At 36.5% G+C, this 23,282-nt stretch overlaps 2 protein-coding genes across 2 annotated transcripts; one reads left to right on the top strand and one right to left on the bottom strand.

Moving 5' to 3' along the window:
- Positions 1-867: 867 nt before the first annotated feature.
- LOC107671972 (cell division control protein 42 homolog) lies at positions 868-10,278 on the top strand. The gene is made up of 6 exons (XM_016464993.1): positions 868-965; positions 1,901-2,005; positions 2,267-2,339; positions 3,435-3,544; positions 9,473-9,670; positions 9,777-10,278. The coding sequence occupies exons 2-6, from the start codon at positions 1,901-1,903 to the stop codon at positions 9,864-9,866; spliced, it is 576 nt and encodes a 191-aa protein (XP_016320479.1). The 5' UTR covers positions 868-965; the 3' UTR covers positions 9,867-10,278.
- Positions 10,279-11,822: 1,544 nt separating this feature from the next.
- Positions 11,823-18,742, bottom strand: LOC107671942 (protein Wnt-4-like). The gene is made up of 8 exons (XM_016464955.1): positions 18,548-18,742; positions 18,153-18,306; positions 17,651-17,735; positions 16,759-16,890; positions 16,545-16,687; positions 16,331-16,471; positions 12,915-13,077; positions 11,823-12,779 (listed from the first exon to the last, which is right to left on the bottom strand). The coding sequence occupies exons 1-8, from the start codon at positions 18,634-18,636 to the stop codon at positions 12,610-12,612; spliced, it is 1,077 nt and encodes a 358-aa protein (XP_016320441.1). The 5' UTR covers positions 18,637-18,742; the 3' UTR covers positions 11,823-12,609.
- Between the last annotated feature and the right edge of the window lie 4,540 nt (positions 18,743-23,282).

Raw genomic sequence — 23,282 nt, 5'->3', positions numbered from 1 at the left:
TTCATATATATATATTTTTTTTTATATTCATATATATATATATATATATATATATATACATATTTATATTCATATATATATAAATACACACATATAATTTATGGTGTGGTACAAGCACATGCAAAATCAAGTACACTCTACCAAGGCCTACCAAACTACCAACGCGAAGAGTGTATTTTTTTATGTATTTTACGCTGAATAATGAATTTTAGACAGAAAAAATTAAACAGAAAAATAATAGCGCTTAATGCTTGTCCTTTTGTCGCATCGCTAGATGGCAGTACACAGGACGTGAGCAAAGAAGCTCTCATCGACAGAAGTAAAGCCACCTTTTTCACTCGTTCCCAAATTCAGTCACGTGATTGTCCAGTAGATCCTACTGACAAGCTTATTTAATTGTATTGCATTTTAGTTTTTATTTGTTTTTTGTTTTTTTTCAAAAATATACATTTTATTGCTCTTCAAATATTTAGCCATAGCGGTTTGTCTGCACACAATTCAACTTGTTCTCCTTTAACTTGCACCCGTTTGGGGTTATAACACTAAAGTAACTACACAATGTGTGGGTTTAGTAGCCATCTAATGTGTTCATTTAAATTATTACGATTTTTTTAATCATATATTTTATTTATTACTTTGTATGTAAAGTAAAATGTGAAATAGGCGCATTTTACTAGCTTTTATTCTTTCCATTCTTCACTGTTCTAGTTTGTGTATGTGTGTCTTTAGAATATATTCCATTTGGATGTATTCATAAAATATGTTTACAATACAGCCAATGTCAAAAAGCCCTCTTATGTCTGTAACCATAGAGAAAAGCTGTCACTGGGCCCCTCTGCAACCTGTGTTGGGCGGGCAGGCTAGATGTCGCAGGAACTACGACTAGACGTTTTTCGCTTTCATTCACGTCAGATTGATACTCTCACACCCGGACGTAACCAACGCCTAGTCGCCGGAGAGGAACGGTAAGTAATTTTCAATCTGTAACATTATTTTATTTGACTTTTAACCTGTCAAACGGTCGTTAAACAGTACACGTTTTAAGTCAGGCTTCACCGTTGAGTAATTTTGATTTAGGATGATTTGTGGCCCTCTCAGCAGTGCTAGCGCGTTAGCTTAGCCTCGCAGCATCCTGTCGCCTTCGTTACACAAAACTTTGATTTATTTCACTGCTGACAAATCTCGTCAAGATTTATTTAGTTTTCTGTAATCACCACAAACTACGCATTTCTTCGCCATTTACTATAGTATTCAATTAAGTAGATTTATCAGGCGAAGTGTTCAATTTTTTTTGGTGGGGGAAGAGAACGGAATAAACGTATTCTAATGTAAAATACTACTAGTAGGATGGATAAGATACGTGTCTTGTCATGTTTAGAAAAATCGGCTTTAAATAAACGACAAACAAGCTCATTAGTGTTTTACTTTTAAGGTACCTGGTATTCGTTTGGTTTATCGTCCCTAATTGGACTCCAAATGTAGTAATTACTAAGGATGAACATTTTAAATAAGGTCTAATTTCAAAATAAAACCATTCACTAACGTTAACGGTAATGTAACTGAAAACCAGGCGATATTGTTAGTGCGAGTACGACAAAGTGACAAAGTCGAGTCTTCCTCTCAGCGGCGTTAATATGCGGAAGCAAATAAGACAGGACACATTCTTGTAGATGTATTTCTCTATGCCTGCTCTTGTCTCTGAAATCAAATCACATTACTTTATTGGCAATTCTGGTAAATGCGTTCAACTTGCCTCATTGTGTAACAGTGGAAACAGTGAACGCTGGAACTACTCAAAACACATGATTCCTGAATGGTTCACTCAAAGGTTATTTCTGAATCCCACGAGGGCCAGTACCAGTAATAACGTGATTTTCAATCTCTGTCTCTCGCCATATAGATGCAAACCATAAAGTGTGTTGTGGTTGGAGATGGAGCTGTCGGAAAGACCTGCCTCCTCATCTCATACACAACCAACAAATTCCCCTCTGAATATGTTCCCACGGTAACGGAGTAAAGGGTGGTGGGCTCTGGGTCAGGGATTTGGTGGGAGGGGGCACAGTGATCCAATGATTATCAATAACAATGCTAGCTATTGTGTGTGTTGTGTGCTTTGTGCTGTTTAAGACTAGGAACTCTAATGCACGAGTATTTCACAGGATATTTGATTAGATTGATTAGAAACATTATTAGTATTGTATATTGTATATTGTCTGAACTAAAATTACATTATGTGTGAATGAGATACATTTGTGTTTGTTTGCAGGTTTTTGATAACTATGCTGTCACAGTGATGATTGGAGGTGAACCGTATACACTGGGGCTTTTTGACACAGCAGGTAATGCAGTCTGGGGCTTTCTTTACACTTGACAAATCTAATTTGATTCTCCACACTGTCATTCTTAAGTATTTATTTTTTTGGTTGGCCAGTATAATCAGTATTTAGTATATCAAATTTGGTTACCATAATAGTGATTTAAATGTCAACATGATGCCAACAGACGTGAGACAATAGCTGTCACTATTGAAAAACTGGAAAAATGGTGCTGAACTTATGGGAAAACAAGTGACAGGCATTTTATGCATCCATTCATACTGTGACCAGATCCGCTGACTCATTCACTATTCACTATTTGGTGAATATCACATAATTCGGTATATAAGGACAAGTGAGATAAAGATACAGCTTTAGACAATAGTATGCATATTTTATGATGTTACACATGCTCTGAAGACGCTAAAAACAATTTTATATCCGACCTGCTTGCTCAGACTGAGACTCGTTAAAAAATGTTAATAGGATTTCAAATTGCATGTTGACTTACTATATACATACTGATACTACAATCTCAGTTTATAAGTGGTATAATAGGGTGGAAATCACATCTCACCTACACACAATTCCACCATCTTTGTTGATGCACTACCGTTTAAAAGTTTGGGGTTAGTAAGTTTTATTTTCTTTAAAGAAATAAATATTTTTATTCAGTAAGCTTGCATGTTTCAAATAAATGCTGTTCTTTTCACCTTGCTATTCAGATAATCCTGAAAAAAAAATGTATCATGGTGTTCACAAAAATATTAAAAAGCACAACTGTTTTAAACATTAATAATAATAAAAATGTTTTAAGTAAATTTAAATTAAAATATAAAAGTTATTTTAAATGGTAATAATTCACAATATAACTGTTATTACTGTATTTTTGATCAAATAAATGCAACCTTGGTCAGCATAAGAGACTTCTTTTCAAAACCATTTAAATATTTTATCGACACCCAACTTTTAAACATAGTCTACATTAATTTATAATTATCTCTAGCTTTTTTAAGTTAGATTGGATTTCTCTTCAGTCTTAACTGTTGTGTTCATCTCGAATGACTCTCAGAGCTGAAGAGAGGCGTTAATGAACTGCGTCTGTTCTTGTTTTCTCAGGTCAGGAAGACTACGACAGACTTCGGCCTCTCAGCTATCCGCAGACAGACGTCTTCCTTGTTTGCTTCTCTGTTGTTTCTCCTTCCTCCTTTGAGAATGTGAAAGAGAAGGTAGGTGTTCATCAAATGCTTTCTGCTTTCTTGCTGGTCTCACTGTTTGGGACATCAGAACATGAAAGATCCACCTTTCTCCGATCGATCAGCCGGAGATCGGTATCGCCCGATAATCACATTTTATGACTCGATCAGTACTCACTACACTTGGCCGATCTCACAAACCAATTGCAATTTGATGACGTCAACGCATAACGACGTACATTATGCGTGGGGACATAAATTATTTGGCGCCGCAGTCATGTCATCGCCGGTGTGGAAATTCTATTACGTTTCGAGAAACGCTGAAAAATTTGCTATTTGTCGTATGTTTTTTGTATGTTTTGCATGATGATATGATGAGTGGATGGTTAATTTTTAACAGCAGATTCAGTAACGTTAGAGCTGATCTGCACCTCACTGCACGCGTCTGCGGCGCGTTACGGCTCCACGGGAACTGGAGCTGATCGCGGCCGCTCTAATGCTTGTGTTTATACCGGCCAGCCGAGGCACGTTCCTGAAGCGGCTCTCTGCACTGCTTGGCTATAAATAGTCTTTTGTGAGTTGTCACAGCGTGGAGGACGGAACAAAACCTCGTCAGAGCCGTAACGGATAACGGTAACATAACATGCTGATGGGCTGCTATAAAACAAAATATCTTCTTTGGCCATATTAGCCTACTCAATAGCATTAACACAGGCTTTACACCTTTCAAACTTTATCTGGAATGTCACCGTTTCTGTCACTGCAACTTCCCGATCAGGCGAACGAACACACACGCACACACACACTCACAAAATCGTCTGCCTCATGGAAAAAAATGTAGTTAATATCTGCATCATTTATGATTTATTTTATCCACCCGCAAATAATCAGAAAGCATTTTTTATTACCCGACCCATGGATTATCTGCAGCGCCCGTGGATATAGGAAAAGCAAAATATGTTTTCTGCGTAAATCAGACAGACTTACTGAAAATGCAAATTCATTCTCTGCCAGCAGGAGGTGCTTTAAAGCAGGAGAAACAGAGGTTTCCCCGGTAACGTCTGTACACAAAGCAGCGCTGAGCTCACAAACGCTGCTTTATCAGTAGGGATGGGTACCGAAACCCGGTATTTAATCAGTCCCGGGGCTAAATTATGAAAGACCGGAGTATCGATAAGCTCTGACGTTAACGGTTCTGCTATCGGTACTGGAGAAATTAAGAAAACACACATACATTTATTATTGCTATAGATACATTGTCTTGCAAATTCTATCTCACCAGAGTTGCCAGCTGTTTTTATATGCAATAATATTCAAACATTTGTCTATGATGCATTTTTGCTATTCGCAACTCAGAAGCGAGATCGCGCTCGTGCGGAGGAGCGTCAGCACGCGCAACATGAAATGCCTGCTTAATTATGATAGAGGAGAGAACTAAACATTCAAACATCTTCTTACACTTTAGGCCTGTGGCTGTTTTATGCTATTTTTATTTTTTTATTAGATTTTGGCTTATAAGGATTATAGCCGCGTTTCTTCTAGCGCAACTTTTTTCCCTTCACAGCGGTGCGCATACATTCCTCCTCAAAACCCAAACTTAAAAGTCAGAATCAGCACAATCGGTGATTGTTGAAAAAAGGCCGTCTTATATTATACTGTTGCTAAATTGCGGGACATGTTTGATAATAAAACGTCGAAAGCACAATCCGCACATGTTCCCCATGTGTGCACGCGACGCGCTCCAAAATGGACAAGCTATTTACACTTTGAGCTTCGGGCGCGTCCAAACGATGAAATACACACAAAATATGTCAAAATGGCCGGTGTGGAGAGTATTTACTTAATAAACACATTTTATGTCTTAAGTGGACGAGAACAGTTGGGAGAAAATCCGATGTGTGTCAATATATTGTCTTAACGTGACAGACTGGCGCTTGGGCCATCAGTTAATCAAACAACAAAATGCAAAGACAAAATCACTCACAGCTCTTAATCTGAATTACGTTATAGCTTTAATAAGTATTAATCTATCAATACATACAGTGAAAATTGTAATTACTTAACTTACTTGTAATACTTAATTACTTACCTGAACAGTAATGTTAGTAGACCTTCATGGAAAAATGAAAGCACTGTTTATTTCATTTCATTTGTATATTTGTTTTATTGTATTTGTCAGTTTGTTTTACTTTGTTTCTTTGTTCATGTTCTTACTGTATCTTAACTTATGTATAAAACAAAAAATGCCTGCACACTGGTGCATTTACAAATTGATGTTTTATATTCATTTCATTAAATGTTTATTTTACATTTCAGAATATAAAGCAATGTTAATTCAGCTCTTAATTTGTCATATATATATATATATATATATAAAGCAAAAAGTACCGATAAGAATACCGTTAAAGTAGCGAATCGATAAGCATTATTGGTAAGAGTAGTAACACCGTTAAAACCTTAACGATACCCATCCCTATTTATCAGGCATATAACATGCAAGATGAAATGAAAATGACATCGAAAATTTTCTAATGATAGTCTTCCTTTAGAAATACATTGATATAAAAACAGTACCTGCAGTACGTGCTAGGGATGTGCGCGGCGACTAATTTGACAGTCGTTTAAACGAAAGTTTTGTATCCGACTAGTCTAAAAGCAAGAAACCCCCAAAAGATGGTAAGAAAAAAAAACCCTCTGTGCGTGCGTGTAGCATACATAATAGCCTATATTTGAAATACTTAATCTATGAATCACACTGTCAAATCCCTCAATGAATTCCGCTTGCCGCACACTTGCCTCGCGTTATCATCATTTCATTTTAGGTGGTCGTTAAAAAGAAATAAAAAACAACATACACTGAACATTGGTCAAAGCATAGCTTATTTATTCAAATCAGCTGGGGAAATGCAGAACAATGGAAAATCAATCAATAGCCTGACAGAAATCTTCATATAACGTTAGCCAACATATTAAAACACAAGTCAAAAACAATAGGAAGGTTTATCAAGAAATAGCATTAAAATGGCTTTTAAAAACGTACTTCGTGTAGGCTATATCGTCTAAAAACAAAACAATGCAACGATGCTCATTTTACTTACTCAGACCATGCGTTATTTGTTCAGTGAAATTATCAACGTGGTCTGGTGAAAGATGGGACCTGAGGCGATAGGCCCTTTTCACATGACGTCACGCAACTTCCGTTCTGACACGAAGCAGGGTATTCTTACTTCCGCCAGCATAGTAAGCGCTATCACCAAATAAATATAAAACGCAGGTCAGCTGTTTTTTAAAGATCACATTGCATATAGCCTATAATGAAAATAAAATACGATCGATCATATTGATAAATAATTATTAAAAAAGTAAAAACACGTATACATGTAGTTAAAGCGAAATTGAATGGAGGAATTTAAGTAATTGTAGTAGTCCAAAGTTCTGTAGAACTACGCGGCTGTCCTTTTTGTATTGTTTCAATATTAAGCCATATTCTTGAACTGGATAATGAGTTTCTTTTCAGACCACTTGCCTTTATGGATGTGAAACTTGCCATGTAGTAAAACGATTTAATATAAAAAAAATATGACATGTGTCCGTGTCATTTCCCCATAGTAAATAAAAACAAAATCACGTTGTTTGTCTTTTTATTGCCCAACTATAGGGGGAATTTAATTTACACAGTGTACTCACAAATTATCCAAGGAATGACATAAACCGAAATAACAAGTGAAAAGGTTTCAAGTATATATTTTGTGTGAACACATAGTCGTCATACAAATCTGAAAGCAAGCAGTTGCGGCAAGCAAGCCACCCATCTAAAGCAGATGCAGAAAAACGTTCGCAAAAGAACCCGACTGTAAGTACATTAACATTATTAGTCTTAACTCTTAAATAACGCCTTTCATATTTCAAGTTTTTCCTACATTTTCCCGAGAAGTCTCCGGTGTAAAGGTATAACGGAAGTACAGATAGATATGCTTTGCGGGAAAGCGGAAGTTAGCTGACGTCACTGTGAAAAGGGCCTATTAACAATTACTCAAAACTTTTCCGTTTCCTTCTAATTCAAAATAATCCCACACCTTCTCGTATTTTGCATGGTCATTTTTTAACTCGCCGCAACTGACACGAAGAAAACGCATGTGAGGTCTGAGGTAAAAATGTAGTTTCCGCCCAGACAAACTTTTAAAAATAATGTATTATCTTCCAAACGTTTTATTTTAACTTATTTAAAATGTTTTAAATGCAATGTTAAAATGATGGTAATGTGAATGATAAAATCCTGTTTTTGTTTTTCTTTTTTTTTCTGTCGTGTAATCAACTATTGTTTTCAGTGTCGACTAGTAGGAGCTGTACCGTTTAGTTGACTAGACCCGCACATCCCTAGTACATGCTCATGTTTATTCAACGAAGCCTTTAGGAAAATCAGTCAGTTTTGATATTGTGGCGAGCGCCACAAATAAATAAATGTATGGGAAACCCATCCCACAGCACAACCACCTGAGTCCAACTTTAGTCTACTCATCACCTTAACTTTAACTGTGTTTGTAGCCGGTGCCATATCCAGACTGATAAACATACACAGACCGGAAGTTAACTTCGAGCCAGGCGCGTGTGCCCGATCAAACCGTCTATACAAAGCTTGAAGCATCAGAATCGGTATCGGCCGATCACCATGACAAGAAATCGGTACTCCGTATCGGCTGCAAAAATCCTGATCGGAGCATCCCTACAATTTAACGTTTAAAGTTTCATTGCCATATCTATGGCATGGTTTCATGTACAGACACATTACAGTGTTGATACTTGCTTTAACAGCATTGTATGTTTCATACAGTCAGGTTTTAGTTTGATGACACTGACGTCTCATGTTGTTTAGTGTCATTAAAGCACTCTTTAGCAGTACCTGATTTTCCTGCTGGACTTGGAGAATGGAACTCATGTGAATAGACCAGTGATGTATTTAAACTGATCACTTATCAGACTTATCAGATTTCTGGAGAATGGGTTATTTTTGTAATGTTCTTTCAGATGAATATTTGTCAGTGGTTTTCTCTTCAGATTTCTAGTGTAAATAAATACGTGTAAATTAAGATTATTACATAGATGTATTTATTATGCAATTATCATTGATGAATTGCAGCGTTCTGTGATCAAATGTTTTTTATATAATTACTATTTAACAGTCTATTACAGGAACCAATTTCCTGTAAAGTGGTGCTGGTTTCATGTTTCCCATATCATTTCACAGTCTTCTTAAGAAGCTGTATTTTAAGCAATAAAATGCTTAATAAACCATTTAATATGGTCTAACTTGGAGAATGAATAATTTTACCATTTATTTTTGTGTTTCAACTGCAGCCTTTTTTGGGGTATGGAACTGAAGCAGAAAATGTATGTGAAAATAGGCAGCACAGATTAATTTGTAAGATAAGGACAGTACAGAGAACTCAAGTTCATAATGTCATGGCCCCACAGGGGCCATTCATTACTTTGAGTAATTTATGAGCTTTATTATTATTTCTATTATACACACACTAACATTTAAAAGTTTGGTTTTAAAAAAGTTTTTGAAAGAAGTATTTTATGCTCACCAAGGCTGCAGTTATTTAATGTTTGATGGTATTATTTAATGAATAGAAGGTTCACAAAATATTTATTTGAAATAGAAGTCTTTTGTAACATTATAAATGTTTGTTGTCACTTTTAATCTTTTGCATCCTTGCAGAATAAACGTATTAAAAAAACATACTGAACTTGTACTTTAGTATATAATTATATTTATATGCTATGTATAATGAATGCATTTTTGTTTTAATAATTTAGATTTTTGAAAATTTCTGTGTTTTTTTGAATTTTGAAAAAAGTGTGTTTTTAAGTTTGTTGGGTTGTTTGTTCTGTTTGTGCTATGAGTAGCTTTCTAGGCACTGTCTTACCACTCCTTTTTCTCCTCTCTCTTTCTTTAAGTGGGTACCAGAGATCTCTCACCACTGTCCACGCACTCCGTTCCTTCTGGTGGGTACTCAGGTTGACCTGAGGGATGACAGTAACACTGTGGAAAAACTTGCCAAAAACAAGCAGCGCCCCATATCGCCTGAGAGTGGGGAGAAGCTGGCCAGAGACCTCAGAGCTGTCAAATACGTGGAGTGCTCCGCCCTCACACAGGTAAAAAGAGCAGCCGCATACACCCGTGATGACATAAAAGCTCTACTCACTTATCATCACCCACATTACCCACTGCAAATGACATTTTACGATCTCTTTCTTACAGAGAGGCCTGAAGAATGTATTCGACGAGGCGATACTCGCTGCCCTTGAACCTCCAGAGACCAAACCCAAGAAGCGCTGCGTCCTTTTGTAGGAACACAAGCAGTGGGTGATGCACTCACTCCAACAAGAGAGGCAGAGAAAAAGAAACATTCTGGTGGGTTTTTTTTTAAGGCTTGGGGTTTGGAGTGGAGAGAGTTATAATTGGGAAAAATGATGGGAACAAAACAGCAAAAAAAAAACTATCTGCCTTTCCAAATGTTTCTAGAACAACAGAAGAAATTAGAGAACCCTGGAACCAGTAACACCCCCTACAAACAAAGAGTATAATGACAAAAAAAAAAAAAGAGAAAAGATATAGGCGCACTTTACGCATGTGATGTCTTACAGAGCAACATGTAGATCCAATTTAATGCTTTAAGTGTCAGTTACATGTAATCGATCCCAAAAAAGTGTGACAGTGGCACAAATACATGAGATTAAATGTTTCAGGTTTCTGATCGGCATCCAAAATGATTTTTTGAAATGCTTTCGCTGGACAAACGCCGGGTTTTTCTCTGACATGCTTTGCTGTAAGCTGCACAAGAATGGTTAGCACACAATGTTTATAAACAGCAAATTTCATCAAGTGTAAAGCCGAACATGCTGACTGCTCTGATGAGCACTTCTGCAGGGCTCAGCTGTTTGCTCTGTAACCTGTGGATAGTGTGTGTGCAGAAGCTGATTTCTGCTTTCTTGAATCGCCTCAGTTGAGCATTTTCACAGCGTCACAAAATTGCAATGGGCACAAAAGCGATTCTTGACAAATTTGCCTTTTAGTTTTTGCGTTTTTGCCAGTTCTAGACGCTGGATTCACATGACAACTGTAGGCAGGTTCAGTGCTATATGTGGTTCATATACTGTTATTAATATGTACTGGACTGGATCTGGCACAAAAGCAAGCTAACGTGATTGGTTTGGGCATATAATTAGCTCTAATCACTGACAATGGCATTGAAACAGAACATATACAAAATAAACAATAACAGTTTTAGATATTTTTACAATTTTAATGTTGGATCAGAGTGTTATGGCCATAGAAATCACTCTATGGCCACATCCCCTCCTGAGTGACCTGTGTTATATGGTTATATAAGAGAGTTTGGGACTTGCATGGGAGCCAATGGATTTTAGTTCAGAAGCATTTGTTTCTTCCTGTATGAGCCAGACTGTTCTCTTCTGTGCTTCATGCTCCTAGAATCTCTCTTAAGTGCATTTACTCTCAAGCCATGCAGTGCCTTCTGCTGGCCGTTTAGAAAACTTAATTTTATTTTTTTTATTTTTGTTTTGACTGAGTATGATGTATTAAATGTATTACTGTTATTCTCATGGGTGAATGAATTTAGTGGTGACATTTTGAAACTTTAGCTTTTTTTAAATGACTTTTTATTTTATTGTTATTATTATTATAATTTTTTTTGCTAGAGTACCATTTGATTGTGATTTAATAATAAAATAACAATTTGAAATGTAATATTTTGAATAACCGATCTTAATAGTCATGAGTAAAAAGTATGAGGATAACCGATGAAGATGGTTTGAAATGTGGCCTTTTCTTAGTAAAGTTCTGCGGTGTTTGGAATCTCACTATATTTGTAATAAAAGTGGTGCGACTGACACACAGCTGTATTTCTATCCTGTTTTTAAATAATTACTTGATTGTTTAGTGTTTGCCACACATAATACCATTCAAAAGTTTGGGGTCAGTAAGATTTTTTTTTCTTCTTTTATTCAGGAAGGATCCATAAATCTAATGTTACAAAAGATTTCTGTTTTAAATAAATGCTGTTCTTTTGAACTTAATATTTATTAAAGAGTCTTGAGGGGAAAAAAAACGTTTCCACAAAAATAGTAAGCAGCACAACTGTTTTCAACATTACTAATAAATGTTTCTCCAGCACCAAATCAGCATATTGGAATGATTTCTGCAGGATCATGTTACACTGGAGTAATGGAGTAATTCAGCTTTGCCATCACCGTAATAAATTACTTTTAAAAATATAAAAGATGTGTTTTGACTGTAAAAGTATTTTTTGATCAAATAAATGTAGTTTTGGTGACCCTAAGAGACTTTTAAAACCGTTTTTAAAAATCGTACCGACCCCAGCATTTTGAATTTAATTTATTAATTTAAAATGTGTCAATCCATAATGAACAAAACGGCATCTTTCCACATGTAGGATGTCAAACAACTTTATTTTAGGCCATATAGATTATAAAAATGAGACAATGGCAATAAATGAGCCTCTATGCAACAGAACGAGCCAAAACAAAACCGCTAAAGCCGGAGAGTTTGCAGGTGGAATTTTCCATCCAGAGATGAGGCATGATGAACTCAAATAAATAAACACAATCAGCAAAACTGAAAAGAAATTATAAATACAGTAAACCGGGAGAGAGCAACTCTTGACTAGAATTTAATGCTAAGGCCTTAAGACTAAACTAACATTTTTCTGCTGTTATTCAGAGGTTAATCTCAGCCTTTTAAGAGCTTTGAGCAAGTTAGTTAATGGTTTTGTATTTTATGTGTATTTGAGCATTTAAGAAATGTAATAGTGCCTGTACAGTATGTTCAAGTTCAACACTAGCTTTTGCTTTTCAGCAAAAATGCAATTGCAGAATAAAATAACTGTATAATGTAATGTCACATCTGAAAGAACTTTAAAGTCACCAAAAATGAGACATGATGCAGAATGTTTTAAATGGAGCTGGTTTGTTATTCATCATGTGGTAATTAATGCAGGCTGGCATGAGATGAGGTGCTTCTGGTGTGGTTGTGCGGTTTTTCCAGGTATGTCTCATTCTCGGCAGGTGTGTATGAGCACTGTGTTCTTACACTGCTGGCAGCGAACTGAGCAGCACCAGGAGAACTTACAGGAGCAGCGCTGAACCACCTCAGCCCTGCCTGCTCGAAAACCTGGGCCACAACATAACAGTTCACATCCATCTGGTGCCAACCGTGAGGTTCCTAGGATGTGGAACAATAGAAAAGGTTAAGAGAGATAAAATAACACATAAAACCAGAGAAATTATTAGAGAATTAATAATCCGAAATTAAATACAAGATCAAAGTTAATTTTTTGTCTGATTTTTATGCTTTTACCATTACAACGTCGTCCTGCAGTGCCAGAAATGCCATTGTCTGGATCCAAGTGGCAGAAATCTGGTGAAGGAGCCAGGTAAACCAGGTCCCGTGCGGCTGGTGGCTTCACTTGGGGGTCCCGTGGAAGGAGAGCTGTGCGAGAGCCCACACGTGTCAGCCGTACCTAAGCAGAAAGTACGAACGTGACCCTTCACCTTAGATACACATATTTATGCTGCCTTCAACAATATGGCCAAATTCTAATGCAGCATTGCATGTATCCTTCACAGAGAATGCATTGTGACAAACTCCAAAAACCATCAAAGGACATTCAGTGCTTAGAAATAATGATTAAAAACTCTTTAGCGCCGCACACTCCCATGACTATAATCGAATCATTTTCCCTATGCTCTTAGGCTGTTTTGCAATAAACATAAAATATATGGTTTCTACTTCTATAGTCAACAGCTTTCAAACACTAGTTTAATATTTAGTAGTTTAATAGTTTTAATTCCTTTTTTATCTGACTGTCATTTGCAGTGCTTCATGGGATGTTCTCTCTCATTAAAGCCATTAAGTACATAGTCTTGTACCTTTATCTTTTTGTCTGAATAACTAAAACCAAACACTTCAACATACATCAGTGTGATAAGAACTACGTAAAATTACAGAAACCATATTTGAAGTCTAATTAGATTTTTTTTAGTATGGCACAGAACCCATTCATTTACATGGAGAGGGTGGGTTTATGACCTATATTGCAGCCAGCCACCAGGGGGCGATCAAAGTGTTTTGGCTTCCCTTTTAAGGACATGCTTGGCACAGTAGTGATGGGAAGTTCGGCTCTTTTGGCTCGGCTCCCTTAGAAGAGCCCGCTCTTATGTAAATTGTATTTTTTGTAACGAGTATGAGGAAACTGCCTTGCACTTATTTTGGTACTGTACATACTCGGTTACACTAAGGTGTAAGGTCCAAAAATTTATTAGCGAAAATATTCAGAGTGTAAGACCTTCTTCACTCCTATGGGAAAATATACTCTTTGGTTTTACTGACTATCCTGACCAAGAGGAAATGTACTTTTACTTAATTAATTTACTTATTCTATTGACCAAATTTCACATTCATAAGTGTAAATTTACCAATAAAAAACCCAATTTTATGGTTTTGTTGACTGAAATTTTTATATATATTGACAGTATCAGAGACTCTGTGAATAAGAAAGCTGTAAGAACTTTGAAAGTTTGTGAACTTTACAATATATTTATTTGATTTTATATATACGTACAAGTGTATGTATGTATGTATATCTTGTATTTTTGTTTTGAAGTTTTATACTTTCCTCCCCCTGGCAACTGTTTTTTGTTTGTTGTAATTTGTCCTTCTATCTTTTTCTTTTCTTATTTTAATGTTGTTTTATTGTGTGTTATTGTTCCTTGAATAAAAAATAAATAAATAAATAAATAAAAAAGAAGAAGAAGAGCCCGCTCTTACGGCTCCCAAATGGCTCTTTATTTAGTATCACTCGGAGCGATTTAGTGTGCAGAAATTAGAGGTGAATTAAAGACGTACTAATACCAGGCCTTACCTGAATCTGATGAATGTTTCATAACACAGTATTAAATTGTGTGTTAATATGTTCTTCCGCAGATATTGACGAATGCCAGGTGCATAACGGTGGCTGCCAGCACACGTGTGTGAACACCAGGGGTTCCTACCACTGCCAGTGTAACGTTGGATCTCGACTGCACGTGGACAGGCGCACATGCATCGGTAAAACACACACGCAGCCAAACCAAACCTAACCAAACCTGCCCAGGCTCATGTTACACCCCAAAATCACAGGACATAAAATTGGTATATCTGGCTCAAAGTAGTGATGGGAAGTTCGGCTCTTTTCAAAGATTTGGCTCTTTTGGCTCGGCTCCCTTAGAAGAGCCGGCTCTTACGGCTCCCAAATGGCTCTTTATTCAGTATCACTCGGAGCCTTCTATTTTAGCCCAATTTAGCAGTTGTGAATGGTTTGTGTGTTGGTAAGCAATTTTTTTATTAAGTGTTTTCATAAAAGACTTATTTTTATGCATTTTTTTTTCGTTACAAAAAAAAAATACACAGATAGGTCTACTATTATTTAACATTTTAATAAAACTTTAATTGAACAATTGAACACAGAACCACAGCAAACAGATAAATAAAGGCAAAAGTCTTAACATTAAGACCGATGCCTCAGCTTGGATGTGCTGATGCGATTTCTCATCTCTGTGATTATTTGTACTGTTTTTGAGAAGACTCTCTGAGGGGACCAATGTTGCAACAATGCAGTGTCTTCCTTCCTTCCTAGTGTGTACCTGGCCTGTACTAGTGCGTTCAAGTCATGTCGGATAGATCGTATTTACGAGTTGAACGCACATGAACGCCACCACAAAGTCGTTATTACCAGTAGGAAACTCGACATTTTCTTTAAGCCACGAGTTTCCGAGTTGGGGGCGTGTCAATGAGAAACATGGCGGAATCGATGGATGCAACGTCTGTAGTTGACGGTAAATTTTTGTTTAAATTGATAGTTTAGTTGTCCTATAAACTTAAATTGGTCATGTTCTTCTTACGCAGCTAGTTAATGAAATCCAAGTAAAAAAAATCTATAATTTTTGCACCTATAGGTGAAAAATATTTTGATTTGCCATGTTGCATTTAGCTAACAGCTTTTTTAAATCTCTGTATTTTAGCATTTGTTGATGCTGAAAATCAGTTATACTGGGATCCTGGTCTAAAAAAAAAAAATTTTCTTTAAGCCCCGAGTTTCCGAGTTGGGGGCGTGTCAATGAGAAACATGGCGGAATCGATGGATGCAACGTTTGTAGTTGACGGTAAATTTTTGTTTAAATTGATAGTTTAGTTGTCCTATAAACTTAAATTGGTCATGTTCTTCTTACGCAGCTAGTTAATGAAATCCAAGTAAAAAAAATTGTGCCGACTAAACTGACTTGAACGCACCTGACGTCGTAATTACGACTTGTCAACTCGTAAGTACGAGTGTCCCAGGAGGACTTGAACGCAGCATACCACTACACTCGCTATCTTCGGAATGTGTCCCCATTCCTTCTTTCACATAATGGTATGATCCTACCATTGAGGGACAAATATAGCAACTGCTTGGACAAACCTTATCTAAGTTCTCATCTTGCCCACTGATCTACATTAATCTTTATATAGATCAGTAAATTTGCCATTGTGATGTCATCTAGTGACATTAGCAACCAGTTTTAGCTACTTTCAATTGAAAGCAGTTGGCAACACTGATCACTACACACTTGGTTCCAAATCAGTCACTTAAGAGGTTCCATCTTAGTTAGGATTCTGCCTTAGAAGACAGCTGCCTGTGTAGGCAGTAGTCAGCTAGGCAGCTCAGTAGTTTTTGGAATAGAGCCACTGTGACATACCTCTGTGGCCCCATCAAAGCGTTCTTTCAGCACAACACCGACCCGGCGGAACGGAGGCATGACCTTCCAGCAAGTTCTGAGCTCACAGGACCCCGAAACACCATGACACTTACACTCAACCTGCATGTTATGGAGGATTGCCTGAACAAAGATAGAAAAAAGCATGAAAACCAATATGCATTTGACGATAAGTTTTGATAAACATCTTGCTTGCCTTCCGTCCTGCTTCATTATTGTGAATGTTCATTAGCGGTCGCCCTGACGACATGCCCTTAGCTCTCTCTGGCTCGTCCACAAAGGTCTGAGAGAATGCAACGCCATAGGACAGATTATCAGAGCAACCTGACCACTGGAAACCTAAGGGTGAGTGAGAGACATATGTTTGACATGTTTTTATTCATGTGAATTATTGGTGTTTCACTACGCACCTTCAGGACTGACCCCCCTGACCTTTCGGTCACAGCCGCACCTCTCCAGTTCTCCCCTGCTACAACCCCGAGTCACAGCCACAGCAACTGCTGCTGATGAAAGAGCATGGACAAAAGCCGCCTCACGGGTACCTGAAGACAGCACATAAATGGAACAGGACTAAACTAACTTGTTTTTTAATGCTGACAGTATTGATTGTGTTTTGTGAGATGCATGTAATAAGAATGTTGGTAAATGGTCTTTTATTAATAATCAGTCATTTAATAATAATACTCTGAAACTGTGGTTCTCAAGCTTTTTGACTCGAAGGCCACCTATTGTCCAACACAATATTTGAAGGCCTTCCTATATAGGCTTATATTTCTGGTATTTCTGTTGTAATTATGAAAACTTTGCTTGTATTCAAATTTTTAGCAACAGAAGCTGGAAGTGTTGGTACATTAAATTAATTAACTTACCCCTTTTTTGACATTTTGGTGATTCCCCAAGTATCAAGAACTGTATTTTCTTCAATAAAAACAATACTTATTGAGGGGGGACAGAAATATGATTTCCGTGTATATCTTGATTTTTAAAAAATATTTAGATTAGAGTTAGATTATTTTAATATATTACTCATTATTAATTTAAGTACTTTTAAATCATCCTTATGCCCCCATGAAAGTTTTCTGAGGCCCCCTAAATATTTAAAAGTATTTTTTTTTTACCTATAAAACAATTGGTCTTCTAAACTAATTTAAATTTAATTTGAAACTAAACACTTTTAGTTGATTATACCCCATACCTGAGCCATGATGGTAAAGTTATATGGATAATTGTTGCATAAATTAATGGCATAATCCAGTATGTTATGTTCTGATACTGTATGTTGTGACATCATTTCATTGTAACCTTGGTTCATGACTCGTCCAAAAATATTGATCCCGCGAGGGGTGGTGGAACAGTTCCAGCGCCGGTTTCGGAACTGATGTTGACACTGCAGTGGTTAAAATGCAACAAATAGCTGTAAGTCAGAGATTTATATGAAACTGTTAAAGCTTAAATGTTAAAGCTCATTTCTAGTCTAAAGAGTATTTGTGGGCTAAAATGTGTCCGGGGCTAGTTGTCACAAAACAATAAAGAGAATAAAAATGGTCTATGTGAGTTCAATTAACTGTGTTTTTTATCGGGACAATAACAGTAGAAATGTACAATACTTTTTGTGTGGCCAGAATCAGATTCAGAAAGAGCTTTATTGCCAAGTGTGTTTGCATACACAAGGAATCCGTCTTGGTGACAGGAGCTTTCTGTATAAACATTTTTGACATGATTCTTTACCATCATGTCCTTGAAAAAATGAATGTCAGTACTGTATGTACACAAAATTGTCATTGTGAGTCACAGTCTCTCTCACTTCCTCAATGACCATCTCTGCAGCCTTTCGCACAGACTCCATGACCTCCCCCCGCGCCCAGCACACCCCGACTTGGCCTGGTGTCAACCCCCTCAGTCGGCCACATGGTTCTGCACCAGACACAGGACGTGAGCGTGGCAGACGTGCCAGAGAACTACAGAGAGAATACAGCACAGTAAAGAACATGGAGAATACATCAAACCCAAAACAAAAAATGTAATAGTATCAAAGAAAAAAACAAAAACAGACATATAAATAAAAGGACAACCTTTTGTAGGTAAATTGAAAACAGCAGGAAGAGGCAGAAACAAAGAAAGTGTGTGAGAAAGATATATGTCACCATCTTTTACAAGTTATGGCATAACAAACAAACGCTTTCATACAAGCTAACTTACAGCCAGTTGGTTGCCATGGTGAGGTGGGGTGCCCATAGCAACAGCAGGAGGAGTCGTCCCGGGAGAGTCACAGAGGAGACTGTTGGCATCAGATTGCCTGTCTGTCTGACTACCTGTCTGTCTCTGAATTAGTGATCAACTCTTGTTTCTTTCAGTCTTACAGATGTACCCGTTACATTGGGGTTGTTCCCCTCATATCTGTCAAAATCAATAGACAGGAAATCACATTGCTAATTTTTACATTATTGTGTGATATAATTTTATGATATTATACAAAATTAATTGATTTTAATTAACAAAACCTGAACTGCTCATCGTTAATCACTATTTTTATGCATATTCATATGCATGACTGGAATAATAGCAATTACATTTTGACAGATTATGACTGGCATCAGAATATATTATATATATTTGCTGCTTAATGAGCATAATACAATCTTAACAAGGCAATTCAAGAAATTCAAACCAAACTGTTTTGACAGTCTTTACAATGTAAAGATTAACGAGAGGTTTTAAATGTGATATTTCTAATGTAATAAAAATGATGTAATAAATCAATCTAAGTCAATCACTACAGAAGGCAAAAAAAAAATTTATTTACCACTTTGAGCTCCAAAAGGATCCAAAATATTCCTGTCGATGAACTGCTCAAATTAAGTTTCAGATCTGCTAATTATCCCAATATATCATTAACTTGATCTATTGTAATAATTTCCATTAATTCCACTTATGTTTTGAAGATAAAATGCCTCTAAGTTGTAATCTTATTGTCACACATAGAGAGATATTCATCTTATGACATTGTCATCTATAACAAAAAAAATCTATCTCTCAATATCTCTTTGGTTGAGTAAAATAATCAGGACAGGGAAAAAAATGTATTAATTATACAGATAAATGGTCAGAACCCTTTTATGATATCCCATTTTCTTCGATTCTCTATCAGTTTTCCCTTGTCCCAGCTAACTAAAAAAATATTTCACAATAATATTTTTATCCTAAGAAAGCACTTCCATTTCCTCCAGATCTGTATCAGTATATGTGGGGGGGAAAAAGTTGCCAATAATCCAATTTGTCTGCCAAAATGAGCAAATCCAAAGGTAAAAAAACAGATAAGTGTGGATGAAGTGATGGTTGTGGGGTTATAAAGGAAGGATGGATAAAGGGCGGGAGGGTTGGAGACCTCAGGGAGGGGAGGAGTGAAAGTTTTGGCCATAGTACATTAACACTGAGGGATGAGCTTGCACTTATTGTCCACTTTACTCAGGACGTAATACGTGACCTCTGCTTAATGAGTCCTGCAGGATGATGCGTGGGATTATACAAATGCTAACACGCTCGACTGTGTGTTTGTGTTATGCGTCAAAAAGAGGGCAAGTGACCAAAAGTCGAGTGCCAAATCACTGTCTAAATGCATACATCTGTGTGTAAGCGAGAGAGAGAGAGAGAGAGAGAGAGAGAGAGAGAGAGAGAGAGAGAGAGAGAGAGGGAATTCCTTTTGTCAATGCATGTGACTTGAGCATCTGTTACCTGAAGGCTGCATCAGAATATGTTGCCCTTAAATCCTGAGACTCTCACAAAAGAGTTGCGTGTGAAAGCCAGCGGAAATTGACTGAGAAATATGTTCCGTAACAATAAATAACCTGATAGATAGAACAGCAGGGGAAGGGTGCTCAGACCTGTCCTGAAACGGGCCTGTGTGAACGTGTCTTGCCTAATGTTTAATTTTCCCAAACTTTTGTTGCTCTTTTTACGAGTGTCCCCCCTTCCACTTTCTTTCCTCCCTCTGCCCTGCTCCCTCTTTTTCTCTCTCTCCATATTGTCTTCGAAGAAGGGATGACATTTAGACAAGGAGGAGAAACACAGTGCTGACAAATATTAGAACTGAGGCAAATAAATCACCAGAGAGAGAGAGAGAGAGAGAGAGAGAGAGAGAGAGAGAGAGAGCATTAGAACAAGATTTTGGATTTCATGGATCTACTGTGGCCCTCAAAAAGTAGTTAATGGGAAAGTTCACCCAAAAATGAAAATTCGGCCATCATTTACTTATCTTTCACTTGTTCCAAACCTTTATGAGTTTCTTTCTTCTGTTGAACACAAAAGAAAACATTTTTAAGAATGTTGGTAATCAAACAGTTGACGGTAGCCACTGACTATAGTATTTTTTTTCATACTCTGGAAGTCAATGGCTACCATCAACTGTTTGATGCCGACATTCTTCAGAATATCTTCTTTTGTACAGAAGAAGAAAACTCGTATAGAATTTTGACAACTTGAGGGTGAGTAAATGATAACAGAATTTTCATTTTTGGGTGAACTTTAAGCCACAGTTTAAAAACAAATTATTAAACAAGGTGGCATCTAAAAACAATCAGAAAACTAAATTCTGAGCAGTTACTTATATAACTATGGACATTTTCGCTAACATTTGACATCAATAAACAGAAAGTGTCTTAATTTTTAACAGTCTTTTAGCTTTTATGGCTCAATATATTGAAATTTTTTTATTTTTATTTTAAGCATTTAATCATTTCATTTGTAAAACTGAGCATTATTTTGGTTTAAAATGTTTAATATCGGCATTACTCTTTTTTTAATACATATTTATGCTAAATATTCAGAAATTTCAGACTTAATTATATAATTAAATTAGTTTGCTTCAAAAAAGAATTTATCTGCATTATTATGTTTTTATACATTTTGTCCTAAATATTCAGAAATTTTAGACTTAATTACATAATCAAATTATTTTGCTGCTTTTTTAACTGCAATAATGCGTTTTTACACATTTTTGTCCTAAACATTCAGAAATGTCAGACCTAACATAATTATATAAACTACAATACATAATTTAATTTCTTAGAAATTTTTCTATAGTTGTAGATCTTGTGAAAATTTTACAGAACCATTTATTTACTTAAATACACCTAAGTCTGTCTTTACTGCTGAACTCTCCTGCACCTCAGCAAGCAAATAAATAACTGTGCCCTCTTACAGATTCACTGCCTTTCTCTCCATTTGAGCAGTGCCCCTATCTCTCCCCTCCCTTGCACTTTTTCCACCCCTCTTCTTGTCGTATTCTCTGTTTGTGTCCTGCTGTCCTTTGCAGTGACGTCTTGCACTGTCTCCCCCAGCAACGCCATGACGACCTGTACCCTCATGTCATGTCCGGCGCCTCTCTTCTCTTCATCTCTCCATCTGCTCAACACATGCTCGTAAATAAAATCCCTTCTTTTTAAATCAAGTGTCCAATCTGTCGGAATCTGTTCTACACTCTCATTTGAGATGTCACAGTGGCTAATTGTGGCTGTTTTGTTTGATTTAACATGGGGTTCAGGTGGACACCTGCGCTGGACTGTGAACTACAGTTTAACAGTGTTACTGATTATTTGAGAATATTACATTTTGCATAATGTTTGTTGTTAATGTGTATGTATCTATGTATATATGCATATATGTGTGTATTTTTAAACAATTCAATAATATTAAACATTAATCTACATAATTTGTATAGATAATTAACAATTAATATCATAATTAATTGAATAATTATGTAAATATAAATAATTATATAATTTTTTTTCAATAATGAATAATTATTCATTAATAAATATAAATATAATAAAATGATTAATTATATTATATTAATTTATTAATATATTATTATTATTTATTTGTATATATAATTTGAATTTAAATATATATTATTTGATAATTATTTGCATTTGAACATGTATATATTATACATACACAAATGATATATATTGTATTACATATTACTCTATATACATGCTAATTAAATACAGATTTACTTAGGCAGTGTTCTGTAAGAACTGAATGAATGCCAGAGTGACTTTCTGTAAACCATTGCTTTTTTAAAGTCTTGTTGATTTTAAATTAAGATTGAACCGATCTGTTCTGGTTTACAGGACCTAAAGTTCATGTTCTTTGTTTGTGAATGATGCAGTTCACCGTCTCATCCATCCATCTCGCCACTGGATGTCCTCACTGCTCTTTTGATGAGAGGAAGGCAATGCTAGAAAATTTGTTCTTGTTGCAGGATTGGTATTGGCTATCACCTGGAACAAGCATTTATAGTAGCCCATGCAGAACAGATGCTTCGTTTTAACTGCGTCCACAGTGTCAACATTCCTCTGATCTTCAGAAGAATATTATGGGATGGGAGTGAGTGTGGTGGTGGGGGCTGGGGGCTGCAGGGTGAAACCCCCCCAAACCTCCCTTAACAGTCTGCCACGATTGGTGACTGTGGGCTACACCTAAGCCCCCTCCCTCCCAATCACCATGGTGACTGATCTACTTTAAGCAGAAGGGTGTGCATAAGCATGTGTGTGTGTTGGGGGGACATGCACCTCAAGCACTGATGCGTTTCTGCTGCTGTACAGGAGAGATGCACCATCATGTGAAAAACAGAGACTTTAGTCAAAGGTGGATAGGACAGAGTATTCAGAAGACAGTACAATAAAATAAGCCTAGAGCAATCTCTCCTCTGCTGCATATCAAAGACAAAGAAAAAGACGTATTTGTAGCATTCATTAGACTGCAGTCTCTCAGATATAAGATCTGAATGTACAAACTGTCCAGTGAATACTGTGACCTTTAACCTTTAAGATCCTTTAAAGAAACCCTTCATGAACCAGGCCATAAGGCATGATTCTTGTAATAATTACAAGACACACACACACACATATATATATATATATATATATATATA

The sequence above is a fragment of the Sinocyclocheilus anshuiensis genome, unplaced genomic scaffold (assembly GCF_001515605.1).
Source record: "Sinocyclocheilus anshuiensis isolate Anshui unplaced genomic scaffold, SAMN03320099.WGS_v1.1 scaffold902, whole genome shotgun sequence".
NCBI classification, from domain to species: domain Eukaryota; kingdom Metazoa; phylum Chordata; class Actinopteri; order Cypriniformes; family Cyprinidae; genus Sinocyclocheilus; species Sinocyclocheilus anshuiensis.
The sequence above is the reverse complement of the archived record's forward strand: the minus strand, read 5'-3'. Positions and strand labels throughout refer to the sequence as shown.

Bases quoted from the DNA above. Each gene is read 5' to 3' on its own strand.
- LOC107671972 (XM_016464993.1), top strand. From the start codon at position 1,901: ATGCAAACCATAAAGTGTGTTGTGGTTGGAGATGGAGCTGTCGGAAAG. The intron at 2,340-3,434 runs GTAATGCAGTCT...TTGTTTTCTCAG, and splicing joins GGGGCTTTTTGACACAGCAG to GTCAGGAAGACTACGACAGA. The intron at 3,545-9,472 runs GTAGGTGTTCAT...TCTTTCTTTAAG, and splicing joins TTGAGAATGTGAAAGAGAAG to TGGGTACCAGAGATCTCTCA.
- LOC107671942 (XM_016464955.1), bottom strand. From the start codon at position 18,636: ATGCCAACAGTCTCCTCTGTGACTCTCCCGGGACGACTCCTCCTGCTG. The intron at 16,472-16,544 runs GCAAGCAAGATG...ATCTTTGTTCAG, and splicing joins ATAATGAAGCAGGACGGAAG to GCAATCCTCCATAACATGCA. The intron at 12,780-12,914 runs GTAAAAGCATAA...TCCACATCCTAG, and splicing joins TGCAGGACGACGTTGTAATG to GAACCTCACGGTTGGCACCA.